This window comes from Phyllobates terribilis, unplaced genomic scaffold (genome assembly GCF_046119375.1).
Source record: "Phyllobates terribilis strain yellow unplaced genomic scaffold, ASM4611937v1 Scaffold_2__4_contigs__length_985480577, whole genome shotgun sequence".
Taxonomy (NCBI): Eukaryota; Metazoa; Chordata; class Amphibia; order Anura; family Dendrobatidae; genus Phyllobates; species Phyllobates terribilis.
Window position 1 is genome coordinate 106,284,325 of NW_027362762.1, and position 12,295 is coordinate 106,296,619.

Sequence of the window (12,295 nt, forward strand, 5' to 3'; positions counted from 1 at the left end):
CTTCTTTCTACCGTTGGCACCCTCTTGTTAGTATGGATTCATTTCTTGCAATAGAGGTCAAGATTACTAAATTCTCCTATCTACACCATTGTGGGCTGTGGCTCATTGGTAGAGCACCAGCCTACGAACACTGAGATGTTAGTTCACGTCCTGAGAAGCTCCACCCCCCGAGGAGGAGGAGCTACAGGAGAAATGAAATGTTGGAGAGGTGAGTATAGAGCGGGACAGAAGATATGACAGGACCCGTGACTGAGCCCTCAAAGTGGGATGCATATACCCCAGCCCCATATCTCCTGTGATGTATATGTGGCACCCCAGGAGTCCGGTTGCCACAGTGGCATTGCCTCCCTCACAAGGGGTGATGCCATGCCTGGAAGCAAGGAGGGGTCCCCTAATCAGGTATACTAGCATACAACACTTTCCTGGCTCCAGACCAGAAAGGGGAGCTCCTCCCCTTAGCAACTGGGATCTGGAGGCGGGGTGAGTAAGAGTGAGCTGAGAGGAGTTGAAGACAGGACAGCGACGAGGAAGGACCTGGGGAAGAGAGCGGTGTACAAGCTCACCCCAGAGGAGAGAAGCGCAGATGAACTGGACACCGAAGTCCGAGGTTGTGGGGCACTGAAGGCCCAGCAGCAGAATCCAGAGGGCAGGAGACTGCAGGTCTCCTGGCCCCATCAGACACCCGGCGACACAGCAGCACCATAGGGCCCAGCACCGCCACGCGGGAGCGACATTTAAGGAAGGCCCGAGCTGCCTGCCATACGGGTGAGGAAAAAGACGTTTTTACTCAGGGACGAGGGCTGCAGCATAGCTTCATCAGCAGGGCCAAAGAGAATAGCGCAGAGGGAAGGCCTACAACTCCACCTGGCGAGGTGGATCCCCAACTTGCTTCCAGGCCGCCCGGACCTCTACCACCAGCTAGTACCCGTGCCCCAGGCTGCTTAACAAACCGCAAGTAAAGATAAGAGGAAACCGCCATTAAGCTGTGGACTGGTCATTATCTGCGCCACCACCTGTACTACACCGCACCAACAACATCTACCTCATAGCATCACTATAGCCTTCCCTGGAGCTAAGCTCTGCCTGTGGAGAGCTGAACCAACTCTGCTGCGTCACCATCAGCTCCAGAGGATCTGCACCGCAGCGGCGGCCCCATATAGCCGCATACCACAGGTGGCGTCACAAACATTATCTCTATAAAAACTTTATTCCCCTTTTCTTTTCCCTTTAATTGACCGCCCTGGGTCACGGACAGGGTCACTGCCAACATGACATCCCCAAGCATTGACTGGCCCGGCTACCGAGTACTCCACGGCCCAGGGGGCGCGTCATATACACAGCAGCCAATTGTCTCCTGTGATGTGTATGCCCCAGCCCCATGTCTCTTGTGATATATATACCACAGCCCCATTTATCTTGTGATGTATATACTGCAGCCCCCTATGTCTCCTGTGATGTATTCTCAGCATTCTCAGTGTCTCCTTTGTGATGTACATTTTACTGCTGCTAATTCTTCATGGCGAAGAGTCACCTGCGCTCCAGACTGACTAATGTAAACCTGGAAAAGCAGTTACAAGTAGCAACATCTTCCATACCACCTAACATCACAAAGGGAAGCAGCTCCAGCCATCACATTAGGGGCGAGTTAATTAATTGTTTGACCAAATATAGCAGGGTCATTTTCAAGTTGATAATTTTGTACCACCCCCTGAAGGATGATATAAATATTCAAATGGCCCCTGGCAGAAAAAAGATTCCCCACCCCTGATCTACAATATATGAACAAACATATTGAGCCACCTACACATTACATCTATGGGAGCTTTTGTAAGATCCTATTCCAAATCCATAGACATTAATATGGAGTTGGTCCTCCATTTGCAGCTATAACAGCTTCCAAGATTTTGGAGGTGTCTGTGGGAATTTTTGACCATTCATCCACAGGAGCATTTGTGAGATCAGACACTGATGTTGGACAAGAGGGCAAGGCTCACAATCTCCATTCTCCATTCTAGTTCATCTCAAAGGTGCTCTGAAACAAGTTCAATCTCAGTCAAATTCTTCCACACCAAACTCATTCCACCATCCCTTTATTGCTTTGTGCACTGGGGCACAGTCACAGGGAACAGAAAAGAGGCCTTCCCAAACTGTTCCCACAAAGTTCATACCTACAGATGTTTAAAATATCTTGATGTGCTGAAGCATTAAAGAAGTTGTCCACTAATTAGGCAACCCCTATTCATACCCCACGCTTGGCCCCCATAAAATAAAAAAAAATACTCATCTCCCGTGCCGGCGCCATTCCCGTGGTGTCGGCACTCGCTCTCCCGGGGTTCCCATGCTGTTGTGACATGTCCCCCTCACTGTCCCCACCTCCTGTCAAATAGAGTATGAAGTGGAAGTCAGAGATCAGCTGGAGCTTCCTCTTCATTCTTCATGTTCGATCTGTCCGAAGGCGAAGACAGTGACACCAGCGCTGATTGGGTGCCGGCGTCACGTGTCACAACAACAGCACGGCAGCCCCGGGACCGCCAGTGTCGACACCGCTGGAACGGCGCCAGCACGGGAGGTGAGTATAAGCTTTTTTATTTTATCGGGGCCAAACATTTTCATCAAGAAGGTGTTGTCCTAGTAGTGGACAACCACTTTAATATTTAAGAAGCCTAAGTTAACCCCTGAAAATCAATCCCATAGCATTACCCCTCCTTCAGAAAATTTACAGTTGGCAAAGTTATGTAAGGCGGGTAACGTTCTTATGGTATTTGCTAAACACAGACTCATCCATCAGATGTCAGATAGAGACGTATGATTCTTTACTCTACAGAACATGTTTCCACCGATACAGAGTCAGTGGCGGCTGCTTTACACCACTCCCACAAAGATATTGGTAAAAGCGGAATAAAATGAAAGGAGTCTCTCAACATATATCTGCACTGACCTCCATGTGGAGGAAGATGAGAGGGTGCCCGAAGTATTGCTGACGAACAACTTCCCTCAGCGATTCTCCAGACACGCATCGAGGGGGTGAGCTGCCTACCTCGAAAATAGTGAGGACGATGTGTGGAATATGGCCTAATCCTCTACTGCTTGGTACAGGAGGTTTAGGCCACTGTTTGGAGGGCTAGGTCATATTCAGACAAGGCAGAATTTACAGTGCAATATATAAAGTCATTTCACATGTACTCACATTTCGTCAGTGGCGTAGAACGGTTGCTCCATTTTAAATCCACTTTGCAGAAGCTTGTAAAATTTAGCATCAACTGGTATGCCTGGATATGGGTTTATTCCTTGAAGGAGACACAAATATACGTTAAGCACAAAACTTTAGATATACGGTAAGTATGTACAGTACATGTCTGCAGGCTTATAATATAAAATTGTAACGATATATGCCATACCAAGAGAAAATATTTCCCAAAGCAATATGCCGTAAGACCACACGTCACTTTTGATAGTATATATTCCATGAAATATACTCTCTGGAGACATCCATTTAACTGGCAGGCGAGCCTGGAGCAGATAGGAAAAAAGAAATAGATGAGGTGATGTATGCAGCAAAACTTAGTAATTCAAACTCAAAACTTTAAAAGAGTAAGCAAACTTTAATTTTATGCAGCATGGGAAGTTATAAAACTTTACAAATCACTTTATTAGGGAATGTGTCTTCATTCCTGTAAAAAAAAGTTGCATGTAAGTGACTTCTAAACTGCTTTTCCTGGTCTGTTTGCCTGCCATCTGCTGCACTGATATCAGAATTTATTAATTTGCAGTACAGATGATGGCAGTGATGGGATCAGCTCAGCACCTGTGTCACTAACTCTGGGATAAGCTGCTGCAGGAGATTATCCTGATAAGCAAAACACTCAGAGGAGGAGACAAGTACTGACCCATCACTGCCATCATCTGTACTCCAAATGAGTACGAGCTGATATCAGTGCAACTGAAAGCAGGCAAATAGACTGAAGAAAAACAGGGGTTTCAAAGCCACTTACATGCAGTTTTTTACTGGAATGAAGACAAATCACTTAATAAAGTGATTTACAAAGTATCATAACTTTCTATGCTGGACAAAATTATAAAAGAAAATAAAAGTTTGGTTACTTTTTAACTGGAATTTTCAGCAGTACTACTATGTGTCCTGTAGATGGAGCTGATGACTTCCTTATTATCAATCTGCTGTTAGAGCGGTTTATCCGAAGGTTCGGACTCCAAGGTGATAAAAAAATGCACATTTATCACGCTAATGTTTAAGATCACAGTGCATTACTGTATTCCTACAATATTGGGTACAATATTGGGACATGTCACTGTAGCAAAAATCTTAACAATAATGCATTTTTTGAGATCACTGCAAATCGCATGTAAATGTGTTCTCACAAAAAAAATCATATGAAAAATTGCATTCAGATTTTCTAAAATGTTAAAATTTAAACTTTGGTGAGACCTTAGATTTCTAGTAGTTCAATCTTGATGAATTGATCACCTGCTTTTAAAAGTCCTTTGTAGGAATTTAATAATACTTTATTGAATACTTACCAATTTGGGGGGAATTTCTGGCATGCAACCCACTGAAAATATTTTGCATAACCATGACCCCTTTTATAGGCCAAACGCCTTCCATTTGCCAATTTCCCATCCCTCACTCTGAGTCTGCACGCCAAGGCTCAATCTAAGGTCCATTAAAATTAGGAACAAACCGAAAATCCTCATAGATTTCTACATTTTTCAAATGACCAAGAAAAGCAACGAAGATGGATTTAAAATGAACTTACATTGCCCTTAACAACATAGTTTGAATCATTCACAATATCCCTGGCAAGTCCGAAATCACAGATCTTGGCCTCCTTTCCATTGTTTATCAGTATATTTCTGGCTGCAAGATCCCTGTGAATGCACTGAAGAAAGGATTGGAATTAGCAATCAGTATTAATAATATGCAGTCACCGTGTAGCTCTGATGCCTTGTCCTCCAGTTCACTCCATGGATGGACTGAGAGTTTTCTGGGACCCTGAGTATTAAAGGGAATCTGTCAGCAGGTTTTTGCTATGTAATATGAAGACAGCAGGAGATAGAGGCTGAAACACAGAATTCAGGGATGCATCACTTGTCAAAGTATGTGCTCTAGTTTACTAACTGTGAAGGATTTATCACTAGGAGATTAACATTGCCAGACTAGTCCTGCAATTAAGAACCTCACTGTCTATGGACTTTGTACATAGAAAGCTGTGATGTGGGCGGGGTTAGCTTTCTCAGCTCTGCTTCATTCTAAATCTAAAAGCTCTGATTGTGTCAGAACGGCTGCACCCAGTAATCTAAGTTATACATCACTGGATTCAACTTCTCTTTACCTACATTATGCTGCTCTCAGATCAGGTAGAAAAAAACCTGCTGAAAGATTCCCTTTAAGACCACGTGCTTCTTCCTACCTATGATATAGGTGTTTCTCTATACTTTTTTTTCTTTCAAAGGGATTTTCTAACTTGCTCAGTATCAGGATCATTTTAGACTTAAGGGGTACAGAGGCAGCAAAACAAAAGCCGCATAACAGATAGGTGAGGCTCTGCATTGGGTACCAGGAGCTCCAAGTTAGGACTCTCTCATCACAGTATTATAAAAACCTGCAATATTCTTTTTTCCTTATTGGTCTCCTGACCCTTTACATTTGCACTCAAATGTGATGAATAAAATAACACTGCATCAGTTTCTCAACTGTCCCAGTTCCACTACCTAGACATAAATTGCTCCTATCGCTTGGCAGCAACCAGACGCCCTCAGACTGCATCATGCCACTAGGCCATTTAAAACCAGCTCAGCTGGTGTTCTGCTGTTCCAACTCCGCTCTTCCAGCTCTGCTCCATCTGAACTATAGTTCAATAACTCCACTGCTACAGCTTTGCTACGTCTGGTTTCCACTATAAAAACTCCATTGTTCTAGCTCTGCTACATCTGGTCTCCACTATAACAACTCCATTGTTCTAGCTCTGCTACATCTGGTCTCACTACAAAAACTCTACTGTTCCAGCTTTGCAACATCTTGTTTCCAATGTAACAACTCTGCTGTTCCAGCTCTGCTACATCTGGTCTCCACTACAGCAACTCCATTGTTCTATCTCTGCTACATTTGGTCTCCACTACAACAACTCTGCTGTTCCAGCTTTGCTACATCTGGTCTCCACTGCAACAACTCTACTGTTCCAGCTCTGCTGCAATAGGTCTCCACTACAAAAAGTCCACTGTCCCAGCTTTGCAACATCTGGTCTCCACTACAACAACTCTGCTGCTTCAGCTCTGCTACATCTGGTCTCACTACAATGACTCTGGTGTTCCAACTCAGCTACATCTGGCTCCAGAACTCCAATGTTCTCGCTCTGCTATATCTGGTCTGCACTACAGCAACTCTGCTGTTCCAGCTCTACTAATCTGGTCTCCACTACAAGAACTCTGCTGTTCCAGCACATGTAATCTTCTTGTTCCTGTGTTTCTTCATCAAGTTTTCAATACTGCAGTTTCCCTACTCAGCTCTGCTACATCAGTTTGCCTTCACTACTGCAACTCACTACTAGTGTTGAGCGAGTATGTTCTGTCCGAGTATGCTCGGGCCGAGCTTCGAGTATTTATAGCTGCTCGGTGATATGGTTGAATTGCTCCCGTGTGCATGATTTGCAACTGTTTGGCAGCTTTATTACATGTGAGGAATGTGTAAGAAATAGACATTCCTCAAATGTAATAAAACTGTCAAACAGTTGCAAATCATGCACACGGGAGCGATTCAACCATATCACCGAGCAGCTATAAATACTCGGAGCTCGGCCCGAGCATACTCGGCGAAAGGGTTAACAGAACATACTCGCTCAACACTACGCACTACATTTTTGCTACGGCAAAGTATCATCTCGTCTCCGCAACTGCACCAGCACCACCGGTCAGATCTGCTAATCCGGTCCAGAGGCTTTGAGGATCACCTCACTAGGAGAGACATAACAGCGGCTGAGGAGCTAGGGCCTAACCTTGGTAACATATTAGATGACTCCTACAAGCTAAAAAGTGCAAACTTAGAGGAAAACATACAAAAAATATCAGCAGGCGCTTTATATATGCTGCACATATGCTCTCATGACAATTTTTATTAATCTTTTTTATCCTTTAGGTCTCTTTTTGCCGACACGTGCAAGTTGTGGGTAAGTAGAATAGACAAGAATAAAAGATTACGCTAATTCCTAAAGTGCTGGCCAAATGACAACGATAATTTGAGCAGATGGATGTCCCCCTCCTTCAGCCACCCTGCAGGTTCCAGCCCTCACTAAGCTGCAAACTATTTCTGCACGCTGTTTACAGAAAGTAGCGAGCACGTAGTCAGCCCAGAGGAAGTATACATGTAAATGAAGCGGCACGAATAGACGAGAACATGGAACTGTAAACATGCAGTGACGTCAGCACTAATTGGAGGCATTTCTGGCCCCTTTCTATTTTAATGCATTGTTTGTTCTTTTAATAAATGCTCTGTTCCATTACAATCTTCAGGCTTGGCCGTGCCTTAAGCCTTGCTATAAAAAGCAGAACAGTGACCAGTCCATTACTACAACAGATCCTGATTCAGTACAGTGGGTCAAAGGTTCAGAAACATCCACATAATAAACTCACCGACTTTGATTCAAGGAATTCCATCCCTTTTGCAACTTGATATGAGAAACTGAGCAGATCTTCCAGGGTGAGGATGTTCAGATCCTCCTCGTCGTACTTCCTGGTATTTTGATATTTGCTTTCTTAAAAATAAGAGAGAAAAAGAGATTAAAATTATGAAACATGCAAATTTCAATCCTGAAATACTATGGATATCTAAAGGCGCCCATACACCTTAGATAGCTGTCGTCTAATGGCTATGTCTTCTGACTCCTCCAAAAATATGAACAATTGGCTCGGCTTGTCCTCAGTGGGGAGAGAAGAGTAAGCCGCTGCCGGACACTAGGTTGAATGTAAATATTAGGGTATGTGCACAATGTCCAGAGCCGCCAGTGGCCCCGAAACAGAGGAATAGCCGCCTCCGGCTTTCGCTCATTATGCAAGTGAGCGGCACCATTTTTCTTTTCACATAAAGGTTTGGTCTATGGGAAAAGCCCACATGCGGACCCGCCGGAGAGATTGACATGCTGTGGTCTGGAAAGATGTGCTGCATGTCAGTTTCCATGGGTGATCCGCAGACGCATATTGGACATGGGATTTCTAGAAATCCTATCCACAATGCTGCAACATCTGGACGCTGCGGGTTTGACGCTACATAACATGCAGCTTCAAAGCCACAGCGACTCCTGACCATGTGCACGTACGGTGGATCCTCTAAGCCTCAGGTCTGGGTGGGCACATGAACCCCAAGCATTGATGTAGCAGGCAGTAATGCACGTGGGAATTGATGACTAGGCATGCTCAGGAATCTCAGGAGCAGCGGGATGGATGAAGTGGAGCCCCGCAAGGAAGGAAGCAAGTAAAAACACAAACACAAAAAGCACACATGGTGGAGCACACCAAACATAGGACTAGAGTCTCAATCCCAAGACACAGGTGTGTGTCTAAATGGACCTTAAGGGGGTTTTCCCACAAACAAAAGTTCATTTTAATCAATAGATCTTGGAATAATAATAAGTTCCACAATTGGATGTGTTTAAATAAAATGTTCCTGTGCTGAGATAATCTTATAAATGTTCCCCTGCTGTGTTCTGTGTAATGGCAGTGTCTGACCGTACACGAACATGGTCTGATCATACCACATCTCCTGGGCAGGGAAGGAAGCAAAAGAGTATACAGACAAGACAGCAGGGGATCACAGCTGATTCTTTCTGTGAGATAAAACATTTACCTGCTTGTTTTTAAACAATGTTTCACTTCAAAGAAAGAATCAGCTGTGATCCCCTGCTGAAATGTCTGTATACTCTTTTGCTTCCACCCCTGCCCAGGAGAAGTGTTATGATTAGACTACAGTGAGTACAGAAAGTATTCAGACCCCTTTAATTTTTTCACTCTTTGTTTCATTGCAGCCATTTGGTAAATTCTAAAAAGTTCATTTTTTTCTCATTAAAGTACACTCTGCACCCCATCTTGACTGAAAAAGAAACAGAAATGTAGACATTTTTGCAAATTTATTAAAAAAGAAAAACTGAAATATCACACGGTCATAAGTATTCAGACCCTTTGCTCAGACACTCATATTTAAGTCACATGCTGTCCATTTCCTTGTGATCCTCCTTGAGATGGTTCTACTCCTTCATTGGAGTCCAGCTGTGTTTAATTAAACTGATAGGACTTGATTTGGAAAGGCACACACCTGTCTATATAAGACCTCACAGCTCACAGTGCATGTCAGACCAAATGAGAATCATAAGCTCAAAGGAACTGCCCAAGGAGCTCAGAGACAGAATTGTGGCAAGGCACAGATCTGGCCAAGGTTGCAAAATAATTTCAGTATTGCTCAAGGTTCCTAACAGCACAGTGGCCTCCATAATCCTTAAATGGAAGAAGTTTGGGACCACCAGAAGTTTTCCTAGACCTGGCTGTCCAGCCAAACTGAGCAATCGTGGGAGAATAGCCTTGGTGAGAGAGGTAAAGAAGAACCCCAAGATCACTGTGGCTGATCTCCAGAGATACAGTAGGGAGATGGGAGAAAGTTCCACAAAGTCAACTATCACTGCAGCCCTCCACCAATCGGGCCTTTATGGAAGAGTGGCCGGACGGAAGCCTCTCCTTAGTGCAGGACATATGAAAGCCCGCATAGAGTTTGCTCAAAAACACATGAAGGACTCACAGACTATGAGAAATAAGATTCTCTGGTCTGATGAGATGAAGATAGAACTTTTTGGTGATAATTCTAAGCGGTATGTGTGGAGAAAACCAAGCATTGCTCATCACCTGCCCAATACAATCCCAACAGTGAAACATGGTGGTGGTAGCATCATGATATGGGGGTGTTTTTCAGCTGCAGGGACAGGACGACTGGTTGCAATTGAAGGAAACATGAATGAGGCCAAGTACAGAGATATCCTGGATGAAAACCTCTTCCAGAGTTCTCTGGACCTCAGACTTGGCCGAAGGTTCACCTTGCAACAAGACAATGACCCTAAGCACACAGCTAAAATAACAAAGGAGTGGCTTCAGAACAACTCTGTGACCATTCTTGACTGGCCCAGCCAGAGCCATGACCTAAACCCAATTGAGCATCTCTGGAGAGACCTGAAAATGGCTGTCCACCAACGTTCACCATCCAACATGACGGAACTGGAGAGGATCTGCAAGGAAGAATGGCAGAGAATCCCCAAATCCAGGTGTGAAAAACTTGTTGCATCATTCCCAAGAAGACTCATGGCTGTACTAGCTCAAAAGGGTGCTTCTACTCAATACTGAGCAAAGGGTCTGAATACTTATGACCATGTGATATTTCAGTTTTTCTTTTTTAATAAATTTGCAAAAATTACTACATTTCTGTTTTTTTTTCAGTCAAGATGGGGTGCAGAGTGTACTTTCATGAGAAAAAAAATGAACTTTTTAGAATTTACTAAATGGCTGCAATGAAACAAAGAGTGAAAAGTTTAAAGGGGTCTGAATACTTTACATACCCACTGTATGTTCCATACACGGTCAGACACAGACATTACACAGTACACAGCAGGGGCACATTTATAAGATTATCTCAGAACATTTTACTTAAATACATTCAATTGTGGAACTTATTATTATTCCAAGATCTATTGATTAAAATTAACTTTTGTTCGTGGGAAAACCCCTTTAAATAGATTTAGGGACATGATGTCATTGATCAACTCCGGACAACCTGCAAAACCCAGCACAGAGCACAGCAGAGGGCAGAAGACCGAGGAGAATGAAACGGAGACACAGATACCTGGGACTGGTGTGTAACAACCTGATCCTTATCCTGATGATATCTGGGGAACGTCCAGAGACCCACACACATTAGATGACCAGCTGGTTCCACTGAAATCGTTAAGTTAGGCTGATTTTAACATGTATGGCAGCCTCTAAAGCAGGGATGTCAACCTCAAACACACAGACGGCCAAAATGAAAAACTTGGTCCAAGTCGCAGGCCAACCAGTATACGGTATAATTAGCCCCACATAGTCCTCCATACAGAATAATGGGCCCCACATAGTCCTCCAAACAGTATAATGGCCCCACACAGTCCTCCATACAGTATAATGGCTCCACATAGCCCTCCATACAGTATAAAGGACCCCACAGTCCTCCATAGAGTATAATGGGCCCCACATAGTCCTCCATAGAGTATAATGGGCCCCACATAGTCCTCCATACAGAATAATGGGCCCCACATAGTCCTCCATACAGTATAATGGGCCCCACATAGTCCTCCATACAGAATAATGGGCCCCATATAGTCCTCCATACAGAATAATGGCCCCACATAGTCCTCCATACAGTACAACTTGACCCCCACATAATTCTCCATACAGTATGATGGGCCCCACATAGTCATCCATACAGAATAATGGGCCCCACATAGTCCTCCATACAGTATAATGGGCCCCACATAGTCCTCCATACAGAATAATGGGCCCCACATAGTCCTCCATACAGTATAATGTCCCCACATAGTCCTCCATACAGAATAATGGCCTCACATAGGGATGGTGATTCTGGTGTCGTGGGCCAAATATAATCATCCTATGGGCTAGATATGGCTGACATGTGTGCTCTAAGGGAACCTGTTAGCAACATTAGCAGTGGTAGTGCAGACTAGGGCAGTGTAAATTATTATCAGAGATACCTATTAGGGTGCCATTCGCTGTGCCATTGCCTTCAACTTTATTGATCAGTGCACCGGCCGGTGGGCATATTAGTGCACTTAAGAGTCTATGGATCCTCTTCACTTCTTCCCGCCATGCCAGTGCCCCATTTGTTGACTGACAGTAGAGAGCAGAGGTGACGTTATGTAGCAGAGCTTTTGTCTCCACAGTCAATTAATAAGTGGTAGCGACGCTGACAGGGAGAATAGAAGAGGAGTCGTAGATTGCAAGTGCATTGATACGCCCATCAATGCACTTGTGAGCATAATTTGCATTTTAATAAAATCTTAATTTCATAACAGCACAGCAGATAGTACATATAATAGATGTCCTTGATAATGTTTTACACTATCCTATCCCGCACTAGCTTTGCGAATGTTATGCTTGAGTCACTCTGTGTGCATGATTTGCAACTGTTTGACAGCTTTAATACATGTGAGGAATACCTAACGAACAGGCATTCCTCACATGTATTAAAGCTGTCAAACAG

General features: G+C 44.0%; 1 protein-coding gene across 3 annotated transcripts in view; it reads right to left on the reverse strand.

Moving 5' to 3' along the window:
- Positions 1 to 12,295, reverse strand: part of FLT3 (fms related receptor tyrosine kinase 3) — a 126,213-nt gene that overhangs the window by 5,064 nt on the left and 108,854 nt on the right. For all 3 annotated transcript variants that reach the window (XM_073662475.1, XM_073662474.1, XM_073662476.1), the window contains exons 19-22: positions 7,642 to 7,763; positions 4,773 to 4,895; positions 3,399 to 3,510; positions 3,188 to 3,287 (exon numbers count right to left, since the gene is read on the reverse strand). In XM_073662475.1, the coding sequence (XP_073518576.1) occupies positions 3,188 to 3,287; positions 3,399 to 3,510; positions 4,773 to 4,895; positions 7,642 to 7,763 (457 nt within the window). The remainder of the gene's footprint in view (positions 1 to 3,187; positions 3,288 to 3,398; positions 3,511 to 4,772; positions 4,896 to 7,641; positions 7,764 to 12,295) is intronic.